General features: G+C 44.5%; 1 protein-coding gene across 1 annotated transcript in view; it reads right to left on the reverse strand.

Moving 5' to 3' along the window:
- LOC109573340 (E3 ubiquitin-protein ligase RNF213-like) overlaps positions 1-20,887 on the reverse strand; it is a 129,149-nt gene that overhangs the window by 54,321 nt on the left and 53,941 nt on the right. The window contains 13 exon segments of the mRNA XM_070773928.1: positions 50-96; positions 98-146; positions 299-435; positions 2,178-5,780; positions 6,457-6,612; positions 6,830-7,023; positions 7,692-8,847; positions 9,676-9,843; positions 9,950-10,090; positions 14,577-14,794; positions 16,314-16,476; positions 17,329-17,918; positions 20,695-20,832. Coding sequence (XP_070630029.1) covers positions 50-96; positions 98-146; positions 299-435; positions 2,178-5,780; positions 6,457-6,612; positions 6,830-7,023; positions 7,692-8,847; positions 9,676-9,843; positions 9,950-10,090; positions 14,577-14,794; positions 16,314-16,476; positions 17,329-17,918; positions 20,695-20,832 — 6,760 coding nt within the window.

Here is a 20,887-nt window from a genome sequence, read left to right on the forward strand (position 1 = left end):
AAATTTGGGGTTTCCTATTCAGTTTCTGAGAAAAATAACAAAAACATACTTTGCTGAGGCGATGAGCTGAGCACTGTGAATTTTGTCTTCAAAGTCTTGTTTGAATAATGAGGATATTATAACGGGCTACATGAACTAAGCAGTTTCTGAAAGAAAAAGGAAATTATCCAATTGAGTTTTCCATCCTAAAAATTGATGATAATATTCTCTAAAGCAATGGGTAATATAAGGGGTATATAGAAAACGTGTTTGATTCTGAGAAGGGAAAGGAGCAGGAGAGGAAGGCAGGGACTCTCACCGAACTTCCTTGAGGAATGAGTACTTGGTGTCAAACTGCTGCAGTGACAGGATGGTGAGTTTCACAGCCCAGTCCTTTACTTCTGATTCTAAAAGTTCACAGTCATGACTGGTTAGCAGCCTGGAGAACGTAGTGATCTGCAAAGGCAGGAAATGCAAATCATTCACTGTGTAGCATGTCTGTTAGGTTAGATCCCAGAAACATGAGGATGTTCAGCAAGTATCTTCTATGGGCTCCTCATTGTGCAGCTGATACACAGATAGAAAAAATTTTAAACCCAGAGGAATCTTCCAAAACAAGGTAGTGCTGAGGTAAACAGGATCTAAGGTATTGCAGAGAAGACTCATCCTGTTCCTAAAACTGAAAGTGATTTGAACAGTCATGTCTGACTCTTTGTGATCCCATGGACTGTAGCCCACCAGGCTCCTCTGTCCCTGGAATTCTCCAGGCAAGAATACTGGAGTGGGTTGCCATTTCCTTCTCCAGGGGATCTTTCCAACCCAGGGATCGAACCCTAGTCTCCTGAACTGCAGGCAGATTCTTTACCAAATGAGCTACTAAGATGGCTTTGAATCTTCTTCCTAGACTTCACTGTCTTTTCCTACTTTGGACCTCATTGAGAGTCCTGATGATACCTTAGAGCTCAGAAGAAATGCCATTTCTCCTTTGCAATCTTCCGATGGAGCTGGCCATTAAGGTTCTTTCCTTCCCACAGCTGTTAGCAGTTCTCCCCTGCCACTGGATCACACCACACAGTGCAACCAAGACACTCCTAAAGGACATGCTGATATCCCGGGTCCTGAATTATCATCTCCAGGCTGGCCTAACCACTGTGCTTCTTATTCCTATATCCAACTGATGGTAGACTACCTAGATGTTACAGGAATATCAAAGCCTAAAGCAAATGAAATTAACCGTTTCCTCAGCCAAACTTGTTGCTCATAACTAGATTCTGATTCACCAAACTTCTGGTCAACCAAGGAAGAATCCAGGGGTTCATCCCCAGCTCCTATCTCCTAGATATTTCTCTGCCAATCTGCATACTCACTATGTTTCAATTCTACCCATCTATCCTCTACTTTGACTGAACTGGTACTGTAGCCTCCCTACTGTTCTATCTTTTCTGTGAATCTTGTATCAGACTTTTCCCCCTCCCTCTCTCAGGCAGTGGGACACATTTCCACACACATTTCTACATCTCCTCCTCTATAAAAGAAAGATAGAACTCCTGGGTGCCACTAATTAAGACCCTCCATGAAGTCATTCCCACCATATCTCATCCTCATCTACCAGCACTTGCACCTGAAATGAAAGCTTCATCAGTGATTAATTCCTGGTTTCCTGCACAGATGTGGTTTTTAAAACCTTGATATTCTTGTTCAAGTAGGGCCTTCTGCCTATAATACCTTCCCAACCATATTTTACAATCAGCTTGGTGGTCACCTCTTAAGATGGGTTCATGTGACCCCATATCCTGATCTGTGTTACTCCTCTTTGCCTCTGTGGATAACACTATCATATGATATCAACTGTACCCATTCGTTAATGTCTTTCAACCTTACACTGTATGATGATCAAGGACAAGCCCTGTACCAATTCATCTCTATATCCCGAGTCCTTGGCACTTCTCAGATGTGAGATTTCATCTGCTACGGTAAACCCTGTGCACAGCACTGCACAAAAATGGGTACTCTAAGTTAGTTAAACTGAATATGTATAAATATGTAAGTCTCCCTGCACTTACCATGAGAGGAACAAAAAGTCTAAACACCTTCATTTATGGTTCCTATACACTGACTTGCAAAAGATCTTGAATTCTTGATGCTAGGGAGTCAAGGACCCTGAGGTAAAAGAGGAAAAGGGTAAAATATATAATCACCTCTGTGAAGATGGCATGGCGTTCTGAATCTGTTGTGCAAAGATGAGCTTGGAGGAAGTCTCCAAAGGAGTTATGTTGCTGCCTGTAACAGTATTCTTGCAATAGGGACTCTGCGAAGAGGCCTAGTGCAGAAGTTTTTAGCCGAACCACAGCATCAGGGGTGGCACAGTCCAGCAGCACTGACTTGGCCTGCTCAGAGACTTTCTGGTAAAGCTCATCAGTCAAGGCCTCACGCCCTAGTTGCTCTAGGACCTGGAGCACCACAGAGGCACACGCGTCTGAGTGGTACCCAATGAAGACGTCAGAAGGGCTGTATTTGGGTCTGGCTAGAAACTGCTCAGCTTTCACATCTATAAACTTCTCCACCCAGACCTTGAGCTCTTCCACGATATTCTTCTGCCATTTCTCCAAAACAGTGTTGATGTCCAGATAGTGCTTCTCCAGCCGGTTAATGAGGGGGATGGGAAAATGTTTGTAGACGACATCTTTCTCCTCAATGACTATCAAGCGGAAGTCTGGGTGAACCCGACATTTGACCCGATGGGTCCCCAGACCAAGGTCCACGTACTTCTGACCGCCGAGGTAGACGTAGTATTGATTGAGTGCGTCGTAGAGGCTCTCATAGAGGTTCTGCAGGTTGAGCAGCACCACCATCTTGCCGGTTTCCATGCAGATCTTTACTCGGTTGATATTTTGGCAGATCTGGGTATACTCTTGATCCTTGGGAAAACTGGATCCAAAAATAATCTCTGGTTGGTCTGTAATGAAGAATGCCTGCTGTAGGATCTGCAGGGCCACGTAATTTCTGGTCAGCACAAGCAGGTAACGGGACTCAGAATCATCCAGCTCTCTGCCATGCATCTTCTGAAGATGGCCGTATATATTCTGGTGGATCAGCTGCATGGTGCTGACTTCTTCTGTGTACTTTGCCTCAGGTAAATTGGCTGAAAAAATATCCAGGGCATGGATGTCATCTTTGCCACTGAAGTTCCGAAGGATAGCATGTGCAATGTCCTGAGGGGAGGGCTTCTTATTAGAAGCTTTTGCTGCAGCAAAGACCATTTTGATGAGGCTGTAGTAGTCACGAAGCCCAAAGAATTCCTTGTCCTGACTCTTACACACTGTTTTGTAGGCTTTGGCAAAGGATGTGAAGTATCCTTGGATTCTTTCTTGGATGAGGGGCTCTGAAGCACAAATTCCCTTGGCACTCTCAATGAGCTCTCCTTTGTTGGGGCTGCCACATGACACAAATATACCCCGGTTCATCTTGGCAGGATCCAGGGCCCAGTTGGAAATGCCTATGAAGCCAACTTTTTTGTGGGGGGCAGGATCGTCTTCAATGCATCCATCTTCCAGCAATGGGTGCAGAGCCTTCAGGGGCATTTTGGGTGAGTCTTCTGCTAGTCCAACCTCATCTAACACCACCACGGACACATACTGCTCAAGGTCCTTCCCCTGCTGGAAACGGGCACACTGCTTGAAGGTGCCTATGATGCCCTGTGGGGTGGAATGTGGACTACACTGGAATGACACCAAATGGACCTGCTTCAGGTTCCGGAAGAGGTCCGAGTGTGCAGCCTGGCCTTGCATGGCATCTGCCACGATGGTCTTGGCAAGAGATTTGGAGCTGCCGGGCTTGCCCACCAGGAAGAGAGGAATCTTGAGCTCGATGCAGATAACCATCATGAAGACATTCTCCTTCAAAGCAAAGTTCTTAGCAATCGTTTTCCTCAGAGATATGCCATTCAGAAAAAGATCCTGGGTTCGTGTTATCTCATCTAAGATAACCCTGCTGTCATTATACGGTGCTGGAAAGAACTTGCAAATAGCTTTCCGATAAGATTCCTTCTTCTCTAAAGAGGCGTGGTAACATACCCCGATGGCCAGAACCAGGGACCAGAGGACAGGATCTCTCTCAAAGTCATTTTGGATGACCCCAGTCTCAGAGAGAAAGGAAGCCAACTTAGACAAGAGCATCTCACTGTGGTCGTAAAACCATTTGAAAACTTTCACACAGCGTTCTACATCCCTGAGGCTGACAAAGCTGCATTCATTTTGTCTTTCCCTCATGAAACCCTGAGAGGCAGAAAGCACTTCCGTGATTACATGAGTCTCGCTCTGCACCACCTTGATGGACTTCACCAGTCTCTGGACAATCTGATGGATGTAGAGCTTTTCTGCAGAGTCATTCAATTGTCCAAAGTCCCACACCAAGGGGATCAGGCTCGGTGGCAGAGCGTGGACACGGTACACCAGCTGCCTCAGGGGGATGGAGCCAAGCCTCTCGGCCGTCTCTTCTGCACTAACCCTGTACCCCAAGCCGGCTGACTCCAGACGGCAGATCATCTCCTGGGTGTGCTTCCGGTAAGGGTTGCAGGCTGCAATGATATGCAAGCCAGAATTCTTAGCCAGGGGCTGGCCACCCACTGTGTGGTCGCACAGGACCTCTTTGATGCAGCTTATGGCCTCTGTGGTGTTGGCTTCATCGAAGAACAAGATGGTGTCCAACTGATATTGGGCCTTATTGAAGCGGGCCAGCTCTTCAGCCTCCCTGACCTTGGAGTAGATCATGTTGGCAGTTGTTCCTCCGTGGACCTTGACCAACTTCATGGTTTCAGCATCAGCAGCCCCACGCCGCAGGTCACTAAGGAATTTAATGAGTCTGGTTTTCCCACAGCCGGTTTCTCCCATGATGATGACAGGGATGCCGCACCGGAAACGCATCTCAATGGCAAGGATCTTAAGCATATTGTCTGTTGTAAGCTCGTATGTTTCATCAGGGTCAATGGCCCACTGGATACCCAATGCCAGGCACAGTTTTTCAATTTTCTCATGTCTGGGCAGCTGGTCAAAGTCAACGTTGAAGGGCACCCTCTGAAGCAACAGTCCCTGGTATAGTTGCACTGTCATAACATCCTTCTTGATTACTTTCCCACTCAAGTGGTCTATGGCGTCAACACCACCATTCTGGTTGGACTGGAAATGGAAACCTATGAACGTCATGGATGTGTGGTCACTGTTGAAAAAAATATATGGGTGGGGCTCTGACTCCCACCTCTTCCGGAGAGAGAAAGGGGTGAGGTCCTCTTCTTCAACATCGGCCGTGGTGACCATGTACTTCCCTGGACTTTGGTCAGATGTGTGAAGTGTAGGTGTGGCGAAATCTCGGGCCATGAAGATCATGAAGGTGACCACAAAGTTCTTGAAGCCCACCAATGTGTCTTCAACAAGGCTGGGATGACAGAAGACAGAGGCCTCACAATCTTGGAGCTGGTAGTTCAGGAACTGAGCAAAGTTCCGAAGCTCTGACCAGGATGGGTTTATCACCCCGGAGTAAATCAGGAGGTGTTGGATGCATTCGCCAGGGCTGCCCTCAACAGAGCCTTTTTGGTATTGGAATGTGTCTAGGTTTTCTTTCTGATGGAACCGTCTTAGATATTGGTAAGGTCTCTGGAATATTTCACTATGGAATGCTCTCTGATCCATTCCTGGCTCTTTGTAGCTCTGCTGAGGATCCAGCTCCATGTTGATCACTTCTTTGGGAGGTCTGCAGGTCACTTTGGGGAAGACGTCTAGAAAATTGAACTGAGGGACTAGTGTACTCTGGAAAGGAGACACAAATGAAATGAGTTACGGCCGAATTTCCTAAAAAATGCAGTAGTGTTTTAATCCTCAACAAGGTCTAGACTGCATGGGCCTTTATGAAAAATCACTTTTCATGAAGGGATTTTTGTAGATTCCTCTTTGCATGGGGTGATACCTTTCACATATTCAGGCATCATGTGAGCTGCTCTGTCAATCACAAGCCCTTTCCCATTCAAACTCTTAGAACTAAATATCTCCATCAAGTATATACATGTGTGTGTTTGTATATGTGGGTGAGCATGAACCTCTCTTTTGTTAAGAAATTGATATGATGCAAATCTCCATCTCAAGTTATCAGTCATTAAGAAAGATGGTGCTTCTCTTAGCAAATGAATTCTGAACAAATGAATTCTGCATTCTGAGCACCACTGGCATTTAACCCAGATACACAGCATTAATCCCAAAGAGAACAAAACAAATATAAGGTAGAACTAATTAATAAATTTTATTAATATAACAAAAATTATATTTCTAATTAAAATAATTTTATTCCACTCATTACTTTAAAATAAGTTTAAAGATTTTTCTTTCCTAACACTGCACTCAGCTTCTTTGCTAAGGCAAAAGTGGGGAATCACAAACATGTATCAAAGCCCCTGCCTCCAGAGTATCATAAGAGTACCCTGATACACACCAGCTTCGAAGGCCTCCATGGCAGTGCCAAATTCCCTTCCAGGATTTCAACGATATATAAGTGGCGTGGATTCCGAAGCCACATCTTCCCATTTACATCCATTAAGTACTGGAGAATGAAGAGTTTGAAAAGAAACCCCCAAATTCCAGTCCGCACCTGAGGATAGAATCATGTGGGTCTGTAAATACTTACATGGAAGACACCAGTCTTCCCAACCCTAAAAACCCTCTTGTAGAGTTCTTTGATATGATGGTGCTAACTATCAATACATGTAGAAAGAAGAAAGTCTTTACAATGGGGATAGGGCAGGGCAAGATGTGGGAGCTGTGTCTATTCCCACCTGGTCCATCAGCTAGAACCTGAGGGCACTTACTGAAGAGGTCACGTCAAAGTGGAATATCACGGGTCTCCTCTGATACTGGGCATCTAGGAAAGGCAGAAGGGACTCCAGGACTTCATTCTCATCCACCTGAGGGTCAATCAATCGAATAACTTTTAGAAGCACTATTTCTCCATTAAACTGCATTTTCAGCTGGCCGTGCAACCTCTTCACAAAGAGAGACCTTCCTGTTGACGTGAACATATGAAAATTAGATGCCAAGGCTGTAGATCAAGAGTGAGAATGTCCAGAAAATCACTTCTCTTTGTACAAAATTCAAAACTGATGCAACCTAACATCAGCTTAAAGAATACATACTTGAGCCCTCAAATTTCCTTGCTGTCCCCTCACTCAACAGCCCTGCTGCTTCCTGGGACTAAGGATGGAAGTCTGAGAAGGAGGTCAGGACAGCAGAGCTTGCTTCATGGGGGAGGGGAGCGAGAGTCGCTGGACAGAAGGGAGTACCATTAAAGGGATGCAGTCAACAGAATGGAAATCATGATGGCGACTGAAGGTGGAGGCATCTCTTTCTTCTTAAGACAGAGGAAATATACTTTGTCCTGCTCAGGACCCACATCAACCCCACAGTAGTCAACTGACTTAAAAAAGAGAGAAAGAGGAAAAACAGCAGAGAAGCCAGTTTAAAGGAGGAAGATGGCTCAGCCAAGCTGCGACCAGGTGAGATAAGTATCCCGCTCCAGTGCGGGGCCTGATTTATAACTTCAGGTGAGTCAATCCTCCAGGGACTTAGTTCCCCACCTGCAGAAGGGCTTATCTGAGCTCACCTCACTCCCCACTGACCAAGGAAGGGCCATCAGATGGTCCCTGGGACGGGGGACTCAGCAGCCATTATTACCTACACCCGCTCTCTCCGAGGCTACGATCCCAACACACATGTGGTCCTGGAACACGGAGGCGGCTGACGGGGTCTCTTCCGGGACTCGGAAGTGGTGAGCCAGGTAGGCCTGGATGTCCTTGAGGGGCGCCTGGGGGGTGACGAGGACCTTGTGCTGGCTGAAGGCTGAGGGGAGATAGCAGTGCTCCCGCTCACAGTCACAGACCATCACGAGCCGGTAGTGCTCCCGGTGGGGCTGTGTGCACAGCCTCCGGAAGAGCGCCTCTGCCCGGCAGGCCACCTCATAGCTCAGCTGGTCCGCATACAGCAGGCTATAGACCCCCAGTCCCTGGGAGCCTGGGGTCAGGCAGCGACGCAGGAGCAGTGCCACCTCCTCGAACGTGGTTTCTGGGGTGCAGAGCAGCACTTCATCGTAGGTGGGCAGGGGCTGGTGTGGGGTCTGCATGTAGATGGCCAGGGTGGCTGGCAGCACCTCAGAGTGGCCACAGACGATGAGGTTGGGCTGGCCCTCCTGTAGGCCGTGGGAGAGCTCCCGCTGCACAGGGGGTCCAGCCATCCTCGCCAGGTGAGCCAGACAGTGGCCAAGGGCCTCCAGGTCCAGGCAGTGAGGCAGGAAGACACGCATGCATGTCATCGAGCATTTCATGATCACCCTCAGCTTGTCCACCAGTCTGGACTCAGAGAAGGGCAACAGTGGCAAGTCTTCCACCACTGTTCTCTCCTGGTGGGTGTTGGCCCTTCCACTGGGCCCCCTGCAGGCCTCCGAGACATCCCTTGGGGTGCAGTTGCCTTTGATGAAGGAGAGCATGGTGAGGGCAGCGTCGCTGGGCGTCTCCCTCCCGAGCTCCAAGCCCAGGTAAACCAGCTGCTCAGCAGTGTAGTAGTTGAGGTAAAAGTGCTCAGCTCGCTTCTCTGCCACGAATCTCTCCCAGCGGCCCAGGAAGTCCTCCAGCTGCCGGCAGAGGGCTTCCAGCAGCTGGACAACTGGCCCGCCCTCCACCAGTGGGCCCATGAGTCCCAGACAGAAGTCCAGCCGGATGGAGGCACCCTTTAGGGGGGTACAGTACACCTCGGCTGACCAGGCCCTGAACAGCATGTTTCCAGCAGAGTAAAGGTTTATGAAAGACTGGACAAGCCTCTGCACGTTACAGAACACCTGTTGCAAATGGAAGCAGAAGGCAGGTATCAGAGCTGACTGCAGCAAGAGAACACATAGTCTAGAATAACACAAACAGATTTATAATTTGAAGGGCTGGGGTTCATGTCCTCCATGGTTCACTGTGGGATCTCGAGCATGAGATTGATCACGGAAGGTCTTCCTTCCTCATCTCCATAGTCTCTCTTTTAGGAAGGAATACATTTTACAGATAAAGGATATTGTTTATGAAGTATAAGTGATAACTTATATTTCATAATTTCCTTATGCTGGGAAAGATTGAAGGTAAAAGAGAAGGTGGCCTCAGAGAATAAGATGGTTAAATAGCATCACCGACTCAATGGACATGAATTTGAGTAAACTCTGGGAGATAGTAAAGGACAGGGTAGCCTGATGTGCTACAGTTCATGGGGTCCCAAACAGTTGGACATGAATTAGCGACTGAACAACAACAATCATAAAGTATAACTGAACTTTACAGAAAGAAATCTCATAATCAAAAGGAGAGACTGTTACATAAACTGATATGCCTTTATCATTGTGGTTACTGTGGATTTTGATGAACAATGTCCACCTACATCTTTAAGTATTTTGGGATGCTTGCTGATATAAAGAGTAAGTGGACATTTCTTTGGGTCATGAATTCAGAGCACAGGCACTCTGCAAGACCCACTGACTCCACTCTCCATAGTTTTAAGAGCAGAATGATTCCTTTGAATTAAAAACAAACTCCAACTCTTCTGACTTCCCAGGCACCTCAGCAGTGAGAGTGCTCAGCCCAAACAGATGGATTAGGACACTTGCTCCAATGTAGATACAAATCCTTACCTCGGAAAATACCTCTACGACTTCAGCATTGCTGTGTTCTTTCTTGCCAGACATCAGCATCAATTTGTTCAAAAGCTCTTTCAGCTCTTCTAAAGAGTAGTCTCGCTTCTCCTTGTGGCCTTCCTGACCCTCAGGAAGGATTAAATGCAGAACTGTGTCTGGGGAAATCTGTGGAACAGGGCACAGTCAGAGGTCGATTTGGGGAGGCAGAAACCCCCCGACGACAGCAGCCCGTAAGAGCCTCCTGCAGCTGTGCCTGCGATGTGAGGCTCACCTTTTGGCCATCCGTGGGAGCCTTGATCACATAGATGCCTCTGCTGTTGATTGCTGTGGCCAGGGACAGGGATGAGAGCTCCACAGACCCATGACTCTCCTTCACTGTCTTCAGCCACTCGAGGTTCCGGGCAGAGTCACGCTGTCAGGACAGAAGGAGAGAAAATGGGCCGAAGCTTAGGCATGATCTTCTTCCTGCCACTCTCTCCACCTCTGCCTTCCAGGGACAGATGCCTCCTCCCCTTCTTTGGCCCAGTGTGCCATCACCCACAGAGGAGGCGTCCCTCATCTGCTGCCCACCACTGCCACGGGCTTTGGCTCTCCCTCCTGGGTCACGTGCTGTTGCTGCAATGGCTGTTCCTCTGTGTTCCCACCCAGTGCCCTGGATACGTGGATGGGGAGCGACAGGCATGAACTCAGCTCTCTGTGAGAAGGTGGCCTTCAGCCGGGCCCCTAACTGGGGATAATGCTGGCTGAAACAAGCACGTGAGCTCTGTGAGCTCCTGCCATTCCTCTTCTGCTCCTTCACCCCTGGTGGGGCCTCAGCCACCCTGTTAGGCAAGTTATGAACTATAGGCTTGCTTGAACCCTGGTGCAGCTGATTTATGTACACAGAAATGCTTACTTTTCTGATTAAAAATGAATCTGTACGAATTGTGGAAAGTATGGAAAAATACCAAAATGTATATATAGCATATTAACCAACAATTACCTCCATTCAGAGAAAACCACTGGTGACATTTTAGCACATTTCCTGTCCATCTTTTTCCCCCATATGTTTCCATAGTAGAGATCACCCTTATTCTTGTTGTTTAGTGGCTAAGTTGTGTCCAATTCTTTTGTGACCCCACGGACTGTAGTCATCCAGGCTCCTCTTGCCCATGGAATTTCCCAGGCAAGAATACTAGAGTGGGTTGCCCTTTTCTTCTCCAGGGGATCTTCCTGACCTAGGAATCGAACCTGAGTCTCTTGCATTAGGATTTTTTTTTTTTAACCTCTGAGACACCAAAGCAGCCCAGAGATCACTCTTAATTACATGCAATTTTGTATCCATTTTTCTAATATAATAGGACAAAGAAAGCATTTCCATATAGGATGAAAAACTATTTTAAAACATCCTTTTAAATCCCTGCATTAAAAATCTGCCATGTAGATAGCAGAGTAGAAGGACATATACTTATCTCCTGCATGAGCACCAACATTGCAACTAGCTGGTGAACACCATCAACAGGAGGATGCTGGAACCCACCAAAAAAAGGTACCCCACATCCAGTGACAAAGAAGAAGCTTCAGCAAGACAGTAGGAGGAGCACAATCATAATAAAATAAAATCCCAAAACCACTGGGTGGGTGACCCACAGACTGGAGAACAATAAAACCACTGAAGTTCTTGCACTATTGTGAACATTCTGAACCCCATGTCAGGCTTCCCAGCCTGGAGATCCAACAAAGGGACTGGGAATTCCCAGGGAATCTGGCTTTGAGGGCCAGCAGGATTTGATTATAAGCCTTCCAGAACACTGTGGGAAACAGAGACTCCAATCTTGGTGGACACAAACAAAATTTTGCATGGACCAATACCCAGAGGAAAGGAGCAGTGACCCCACAGGAGACTGAATCAAAACTATCTGCTAGTGTTGGAGGGCCTCCTGTAGAGGCATGAGATGGCAGGGACTCGCCATACAAATGGGAGTACTGGATGGTCACCCTTGTCATAAAGCCTCTTAAGAGTTCGCCATTAAAATTAACCCTACCATAGACCCTGGGCTTCCCTAGTAGCTCAGCTGGTAAAGAATCTGCCTGCAGTGTGAGAGACCTGGGTTCGATCCCTGGATCAGGAAGATCCACTGGAGAAGGAAATGGCAATCCACTCCAGTATTCTTGCCTGGAGAATCCCATGGATAGAGAAGCCTGGTGGGCTACAGTCCCTGGAGTCACAAAGAGTTGGTGACTAACTTTCACTTTCATAGACCCCAGGGCTGGATTGCCTCAGGCCAAATAACTACCAGGGAGGGAGTGCAACACCACCCATCAGCAGATAATTGGATTAAAGCTTTACTGAGCAAATCCCTGCCAACCAGAGCAAAACCAAGTTTTTCCCATTGCCAGTCCCTCTCATCAAAAAGCTTACACAAGCCTCTTAGCCTCATCCATCAGAGGGCAGAGAAAAGAAGCAAGAACCACAGTCTCATAGCAGCTAAAACAAAAACCACATTACAGAAAGTTAATCATGATGAAAAAGCAGAAAGTTGTGTCCCAGGTGAGGAGACAAGATAAAATCCCAGAAAAACAACTAAATGAAGTAGAGACAGGCAACCTTCCAGAAAAAGAATTCAGAATAATGATAGTGAAGATGATTCAGGATCTCAGGAAAAGAATGGAGGCAAATATCAAGAAGATGCAAGAAATGTTTACCAAAGACCTACAAGAGCTAAAGAACAAGCAAACAGAGAGGAATAATACACTAGAAGGAATCCATAGCAGAATAACTGAGGCAGGAGCACAAATAAATGACCTGGAGGACAGAATGGTGGAAATCACTATTGCAGAACAGAATATAGAAAAAAGAATGAAAAGAAATGAAGACAGCCTAAGAGACATCTGGGACAACATTAAATGCACCAACATTCTCATTATAGGGGTCCCAGAAGGAGAAGAGAGAGAGAAAGGACATGAGAAAATATTTGAAGAGAATAGCTGAAAATTTCCCAAACATGGGAAAGGAAACAGTCAACCAAGTCCAGGAAGCACAGAGTCCCAGGAAGGATGAACCCAAGACAGAACACACTGAGACACATAGTAATCAAACTGACAAAAATCAAAGACAGACATAAAATATTAAAAGCAACAAGGGAAAAACGGCAAATAACATAGAAGGGAACTCCCATCAGGCTATCAGCTGATTTCTCAACAGAAACTCTAGAAGCCAGAAGGGAATGGCATGATATTTTTTAAGTGATGAAAGGGAAAAAACTCCAACCAAGAATACTCCACCCAGCAAGACTGGCCTTTAGATCTGATGCAGAAATCAAAAGCTTTCCAGGCAAGCCAAAGTTTTGAGAATTCAGCACCACCAAACCAGCTTTACTACAAATGCTAAAGGAACTTCTTTTGGCAGGAAACACAAGAGAAGGAAAAGACCTACAGAAAATAAACCCAAAGCAATTCAAAAAATGGTCATAGGATCATACATATTGATAATTACCTTAAATGTAAATGGATTAAATGCACCAACCAAAAGATATAGACTGGCTGTGTGGCTGAAAACATGTGCAGGTATGCACCTCCACTTACCACATCATTATGCATGACCCCCCCAAACTGTATGTAATTATGTTATATTGTTAAGTTAATCAAGTTCCCATTATGGCTTACAGTTGTAATTATCTTTTATTTTTTGTCTGGTTATTGACTGTGAAAACTGATAAATATCTTTTACTACTGTGATCATGTAACTATTGCTTACTTAATACCATTGTATCATGATTGGTCAACAGAAAATTAATAAAACTCTTTATCACCAAAACTAGGATCTATTAGAAAAACCTGTAATCATATTTTAAAATCCAGATGCCTATCCGAATTATCTTAAAAATTATTTGAAAAATACAAATGCTCAGGTATTGCTTTTTTCTCCAAAGCTTCAGATATGTTTCTAATGAGAAGTCATGTTTAAAAACAACTGGACTATATGATGGTCTTTTACTTTTATCTAGTTTCACTTTTTCTATTTCATATTTGGTGCTTCCATTTAATTTAGTTTACGTTTTCCAGTTTCTCCATCTCTTCTTTTTTTTATTTATGTTCTTTCTCAAGCCTTTATCAAATGCAGTAGAAAAGCTTTTGTATACATGTGCTGTGCTGTAGTCACTCAATCATGTCTAACTGTTTGTGACCCCATGGGCTGTAGCCCACCAGGCTCCTCTACTCCAGGCAAGAATACAGGAGTGGGTTGTTATGCCCTTGTCCAGGGGATCTTCCCGACCCAGGGTCAAACCCAGGTCTCTTGCATTGCAGGTGAATTTTTATAGTCTGAGTCACCATGGAAGTCCAAGAATACTGGAGTGGGTAGCATATCCCTTCTCCAGGGGATCTTCCCAACCCAGAAATCAAACCGGGGTCTCCTGCATTGCTGGCGATTCTCTACCAGCTAAGCTACTAGGGAAGTCCTTTGTGTGTGTGTATATATATAAATATATATATATATATATATATATATTTTTTAGAAAACATGAATTTTTGCTTACCTAAAAAAATTATGACATTTTGATTCCACTTGTTTGGCTTAGTGTGAATAGAATATTAGATTTCCAATTAAAAAATAGATATGCAACAAGCAACAAAAATTTACTGTATAGCATAGGGAACCACAGTCAGTATCTTATAATAACCTATGATGGAAGATAATTTCAAAAATAGCATATGTGTATTTGTATAACTGAATCACCTTGCTCTGCACCTGAAACACTGTAAGTCAACTATACTTAAATTATATATATATATATTTAAAATGACACACAAAAAACCCCCTGCCATGTGAGTGTGCAATATTTGCAATTGTGCCCCTAGTGTTTCTAAGTGATGCTTCACTAAACTTAACCTGCTCTGGAGCCAGAAATAAGACTCACCAGTTTCGTGGGCAGGTTGTGGTCATTATCCAGAGCCTTCCACAGCTCTTTCAGGTGTTGCACGAACTCATCAAAACCCGCACTGGTGTCCAGCTCATACAGCAGGGGCGCGTAACCCTGCACAGCATCGTGGAAGCAAGCTACCCGGTCCACGTCAATATCATTCTCCCCCGCAGAGATGGAGGCCAGGTCTACGAACACCTTCAGCTCGGTGATGCCTGGGGCAGAATGGGTAGATGAATGTAGGGCTCCCTGTGATGATAGGAGCCTCAAATTTGGAACAGTGCTCCTTACTGATGCTGCTGCTACTGCTAAGTCGCTTCAGTCATGTCTGACTTTGTGCGACCCCCATAGATGACAGCCCACCAGGCTTCTCTGTCCCTGGGATTCTCCAAGCAAGAATACTGGAGTTGATTGCCATTTCCTTCTCCATTACTGATGCTATAAATGGATATTTAGTGGATTTTAGGGTTTTATCCATTTTTTTGCTTTCAATAAGAACCTGGGGCCTTTTTCTTTTGCCATTTATGTTGATATTCTGACCAATACCTGACCTTACCGAATAGCATCAATGTCTGGGCATTTCATGGGTATTTTGTGAGTTTTATTTCATGTAATTCACATTATATTGTCATTTAATTATGGGGGAAAAAAAGCTTAGATGGTACTAGAGTTTCTCAGATGGCACTAATGGTAAAAAAAAAAAAAAAAAAGTAAAAATCTGCCTGCCACTTCAGGAGATGCAAGAGAAAGAGTTCCATCCCTGGGTTGGGAAGATACCCTGGAGAAGGAAATGGGAACCCACTCCAATATTATAGCCTGGAAAACTCTATGGGTTGAAAAGTCTGGCAGGCTACAGTCACAAAGAGTCAGACATGATTGAGCAACTGAGCACACACACAATGCTGAGCTGGTAAGAAAACATGTTGACAGTTATCTATAAAAAACCGCTGCTTGCTAATCAAAGCTGGGGCATTGCAGTAGCCTGAGGAGCCCACAGCTGAAAGCAGTGAGGCTGGGATGAGATGAGAACGCAGCCCATCCCCTGTCCCTTTATACCAGGGCCACCCACCTTCCTTCTTTCCTGCCTCTTCCCTTCCTCCATGAATTAATTCTGCCCAAATCACCCAAACCACAGAGCTGAAAATACTGCCAAACCCATGCACAATGACAAGTAGATGTGATTAAGTCTAGACAAGTTGCCTTAGCTTCTAGTAAAACTCAACACGAAGAAAAAGCTAAAGGGACACAATTTTTAAGAAAATGTGCTGCTGTTCACAGCAAGAATCCAGAGTGAGAGAGAAAAAAGTAGCCAAGGAAATAGCTTTTACACCAGCAAAGGAGTGATACTGTCTTGATATAAATTCTATCCACAACAACTATGCACATCTCACACATTTACCTAAAGAATACAGATGAAAACTTGCTAAGAGACTAAATCTTAATATTTCAATCACTAAAAGGAAAGGAAAATTATGGGATGTGATGGGGGCTAATTATCATTACAATGGTAATCATATTACAGTATATAAATGGATCAAATCAATGTGCCATACACCCTAATTAGATACAATACTGTATGGTAAATATATTTCAATTTAAAAAATGCAGAATGTGTCTCACAGTCCTTTACTCAGAACATGATCAAGGGAGTGACTGCCAGTAAGTTTAGGAAGACCACCCGTGAACCATCTAACTACTCTCCAGCCTTCTGGCCACCACAGTGATGGATTGTACCTCTGAGAGCTTCCCGGACCCAACCGATGAACTCCTTCCTCTGGGACAGCTCCTTCAGACACTGACATCGGGTCTCACTGATATCCTGCAGTAGCTTTTTGGCATGGATAATGTGCTGGTTGATCCGGTTGAGTTTTTCATGGCAAATTTTGTCCAAGTCAGTCTAAGACAGTTATCAAAGAGAGTTGTCAAAGACAGTCTGAAAGACACGGCAGTATGTGGGCTAGAACTGGCTCCTGGACCCCCAAGAACAGCAGTCCTGACCATCCCAATAGTCCTTTCCACAATCATCCAGGACTGACATATACATGAACCTCTTATCCCAGATTGGATACTGTAGCCACCCTTGCTGTCCCCACTTCATCCATACTAACCACAATTCCTCTACATCTGGGATTCTGCTAAGAAAACCTGTGCAAGAACCCAGCCAGGTGCATCTTGTAAGTTTTCCTGTTTTCTAGATAAAGAAATGACAGTGATCTACTCAAGAACATGCTGCTGGGATTCAAGCTTATGTAATTCCAAACTTTGGGCTAAATTTTAGTCATCATCACACCTGTTCATGCAATAATATAGATCACCATATACCTTAAAAATGCCCACCCTAAAAGTCATAAGGCAAAAGACTCACTTCTTAACTGTAATACAAATAATTTAGCACATACCACACCGAGTTAAGTACTAGCTATGGAAAGTCGACAAAACAAATGGCTTTTTTTGCTTATAGAACCTAAAGAACTCAGGACACTCTTTCCAAATACCTGATGACCAAAGAGGATCATTGCCTTTTCCTAAATTCATGATCCTCCTGCTGATCTAAGGAAACCCTCATTAGCCAAAGAACAGTCACACTATTGGTAAACAAAGGTAAAAACAAATATCTTGACATATTTGGGCATCAAATAATACAAATAACCCTGAGTAATCTGTGAACTCATCTTACTCAGTTTTTAAAAGCAAGAAGCCCAGGATCCCTGCCACCCTTATGCCCAGGAGTCCCCAGTAAATAACTTACAAAGCTTAGTAAAGTGTGGAGAACACCGAAGTCACCAGTCAGGCCCAAATTCTCTTTGACCTCCAGGATGACCTTGGCTGAGTCGACAGCCTGATGCAGGTGATGGTATTCCTTGATCTGCTGGACTCGCTCCTTGAACCAATCCTTCTGGTCTCTGGGATCCAGAGCCGACATGATCTGGAGGTCTTCAGTTAGGTCGCTGTATTTATTTACAAAGTCCTTGAAGATGTCATTGATCTCCCCAAAGGTGACCTCCCCTGACTTCAGATCCTGATATAGTTTTGTAAACCTTTTGAAACAAGGACAATATAAATATTCATACACCTCTTCAGGCTGAAATATCTTCCTTTCCAAGTTCTCTTCTGGCTCACTCAGCTCCTGTGCAGCCTTTGCCCAGAAGATTGGGAAGATGTGACTGTCCTTTAGCAAATATGCGTTTCTGGCCATTTCTTGGACTTCGGGGCTCAGGTTATAACATGTTGCCCACGTTGAGTCGAGGGAGGTGGCTGATAAGCTCACTGTCACAACTTGGTTTAACTTTTTCCCACTGAGGTCTTCCGAATATCTTTCAGCAATCTCTCCAAAATCCACTTTTGAAACCATAAGAGAATGTCAAGTCAAACTCTGTTCACAATATCATTTTATTTTACTTTCCCAGTTTTCACTCCCCTTTCTGCTCTTAAGGAAATGCAAGTGGATACACTTGCTGGCATTTTTTCTCAGTGAGCATCCCTAAATCTCCACCCTCCATGAAAAATCAATTTTCATGACAAAGAAGGCTTTGCACCTTCTGGGTGAAGATGGCCATTTGAAATCTGCACATTTCCACTCCCTCCCCAAATCCTGCTGCAATAATAGAACTGAGATTGCTTTTCAAAAGCCATAAAGCAACAAGGCTGTATAGTAAAGGAGACCACAGCAACAAAACTTTGGAACTTGAAAAGCAGATGTGCTGAGGGTAAACAATGTTCCAAGCCTGAGAACTTGGGGTCTTAGCCCATAGTGGGGAATCCTGAGATTCTGCCAGGTGTCTGTCATCACAGAATTTCCCACATGCACAGACCCTGGCTGCACAGATGCTGGAATTTGGGAGGTGGTGATGAAATAAGGAGGACTGGGCTGAAAGTCTGCATAACAAGTCATCAAACAGGCTCATTTTCATCCCCACCCATTCCATACAGCAGGCTGGTGGCACCTCCTCCACCCTGACATGCAACAGGTGGTTTAAGGATAACACAGAGGGCTCTCTGGATTGGGGGGTCTCAGGTACACGGCAGAATAAAGGCATTTCCAGACATCTACTCTTCATCAGGAAGCTAACAGTTGGTATGTGCCACTAAATTTGAGAAGCTAGAAAGGAGAAGAGAGGACACAGGGAGTAGAAGGAAGGACTGGGGCTAGATACACATCTTGGATGCTGAGAACCCTCCAGCCCTCATTGCTATCTTGACTCCTAGAGACGTGGCAGGCAGCCCTATATCTTCCAGGCAAGAGACTGGCGATCTGAGCAGCCCAAGAGAGAGGAGCTAAAGATACAGGCTATTTCAAAGCCTAGCCACTCCATCCTCAGAATCCCCCACCAGGGCGTTAGTCCTCTCTCTTAATATAAACAGATAAAAAAGAATTCTAGACAGAGGGGCAAAGTCTTAAACATGAAAAATAGACATTAAAACATACCAAGAAATAAAAGCAATTTGGAGGAAAGAGGAAACTAAGAAAAAGAAAATCTCTAAATCAAAAATCTTGGAAAGATATGATACTATAACCATTAACCAGAACAGGATAGTATGGAAAAAGGATCACTCAAAGCAAAAAGAGTTCTGTAAATTAAATACAAGTAAGAAGAGAAAGTTAAAAATTTAATGGAAAGCATATAAGGAAAATTAAGGAAATTGCTCAGAAAACAGAACAAAAGGCACAGACATGAAAAATAGGACAGAAAATGTATGGAAGTTAGATGACTATTCCAGGAGGTCCAATATCCAACTGTGCATTCCAGCAAGAGAAAAAGTAATCACTTAACTAACACAAGAAGTTTCCCCAGAACTCAAGGACTTGGATTTCTAGATTACAAAGACCCACTTAAGTATGCCCAGTACAGCAGATGGGTAAGAGACCCATTCCAAGGAACATCATTATGATATTTCAGAATAAGGGGGACAAAAAAAAAAAAAAATCTCGAGAGCTTCCAGGGAGAAAATATGTAATCCACAAAGGGTTAGAATCCCAACTGACTCTGAACAGTGACCCTGCAGAGACAATGGAGCCACGAACTCCAAATCCTGAAGGAAAGATCTGCACCAAACAACAGATCTCCTGTGAAGGCAGATGTTTTCAGACAGGCAAGAACTCCTGGGCTCCTTTCTCAGGAGAAACAGAGTGTGTATTTCACTAAAACACAGGAGTGAGAGCAGGGAGCCATGAGACCCAGGATACAGATCCAGCTGAGAAGAGAGGCAAGATACCCCTGCTGCTGCTGCTGCTGCTGCTGCTGCTGCTAAGTCACTTCAGTCATGTCCGACTCTGTGCGACCCCACAGACAGCACAGCCCAACAGGCTCCCCTGTCCCTGGGATTCTCCAGGCAAGAATACTGGAGTGGGTTGCCATTTCCTTCCCCAATGCATGAAAGTGAAAAGTGAAAGTGAAGTCACTCAGTCATGTCCTACTCTAAGCGACCCCATGGACTGCAGCCTACCAGGCTGCTTCGTCCATGGGATTCTCCAGGCAAGAGTACTGGAGTGAGATGCCATTGCCTTCTCTGAAGATACCCCTAGGAGTGCTTATCTCCAGTTTGGCAAGATTCTATCTGAAAAATCAAATGGATCTCCTTTTGAGGAAATTAAAACAGTTGGTAAAGAATCTGGCATTGAATTAAAAAAAATAAATACATTGAAAACAAAGCATAGGACAAGATAATAATTTTAAATCTAGAGAAAACAGTTTGCACAAGAAATAGGAGAGAATCATGGCCTATTTCATGGCTCAGGTGTGAAAAGTGCATTTACACAGATGTGACATTTAAACCCTGAGGACTGATCTAATTCAAATTATGATAAAATTGGAGGAAAAGGAGATAGGAAAGCCTATGTGTAAAAGACAGAAATTTGAAAAATAAGGAGATTTAAATCCTAATTTTCCATAAATGATAATGTTTAAACCTGAAAATCAAGAAGCATGCTATTTTGAGCTATGTCGGTAGTTACCAAAAAGTTTTTAACTTTATTAAAAATTAATACGTTAGAAAAAGCCTCCCTTCCAAGATAAATGGCTGCTACTGTGGTATGTTTTTTTAAATCATATTCTCCTTTGACCTTTCTCCCCTGGGGACCTTTCGATTTTGTTTATTTTAATGCTTAAAATGTCACCTTTTATCAGATCTTTTACCCTCCCACACAACTTCAGAAGAGAGTCAACATATGTCTTCTCTTTCTCTAGAGTGTCCAGTTCTTTCTTTCTCAGATTCAGAATGTCTTCTTTCTCTTGGGCTGAAAGACTTTTATTCTCTGGGGGAAAAAAAGGAAAGGAACCCAGTAGAACAAACAAATTTCCATTTTTTAG

The sequence above is a fragment of the Bos indicus genome, chromosome 19 (assembly GCF_029378745.1).
Source record: "Bos indicus isolate NIAB-ARS_2022 breed Sahiwal x Tharparkar chromosome 19, NIAB-ARS_B.indTharparkar_mat_pri_1.0, whole genome shotgun sequence".
Classification (NCBI taxonomy): domain Eukaryota; kingdom Metazoa; phylum Chordata; class Mammalia; order Artiodactyla; family Bovidae; genus Bos; species Bos indicus.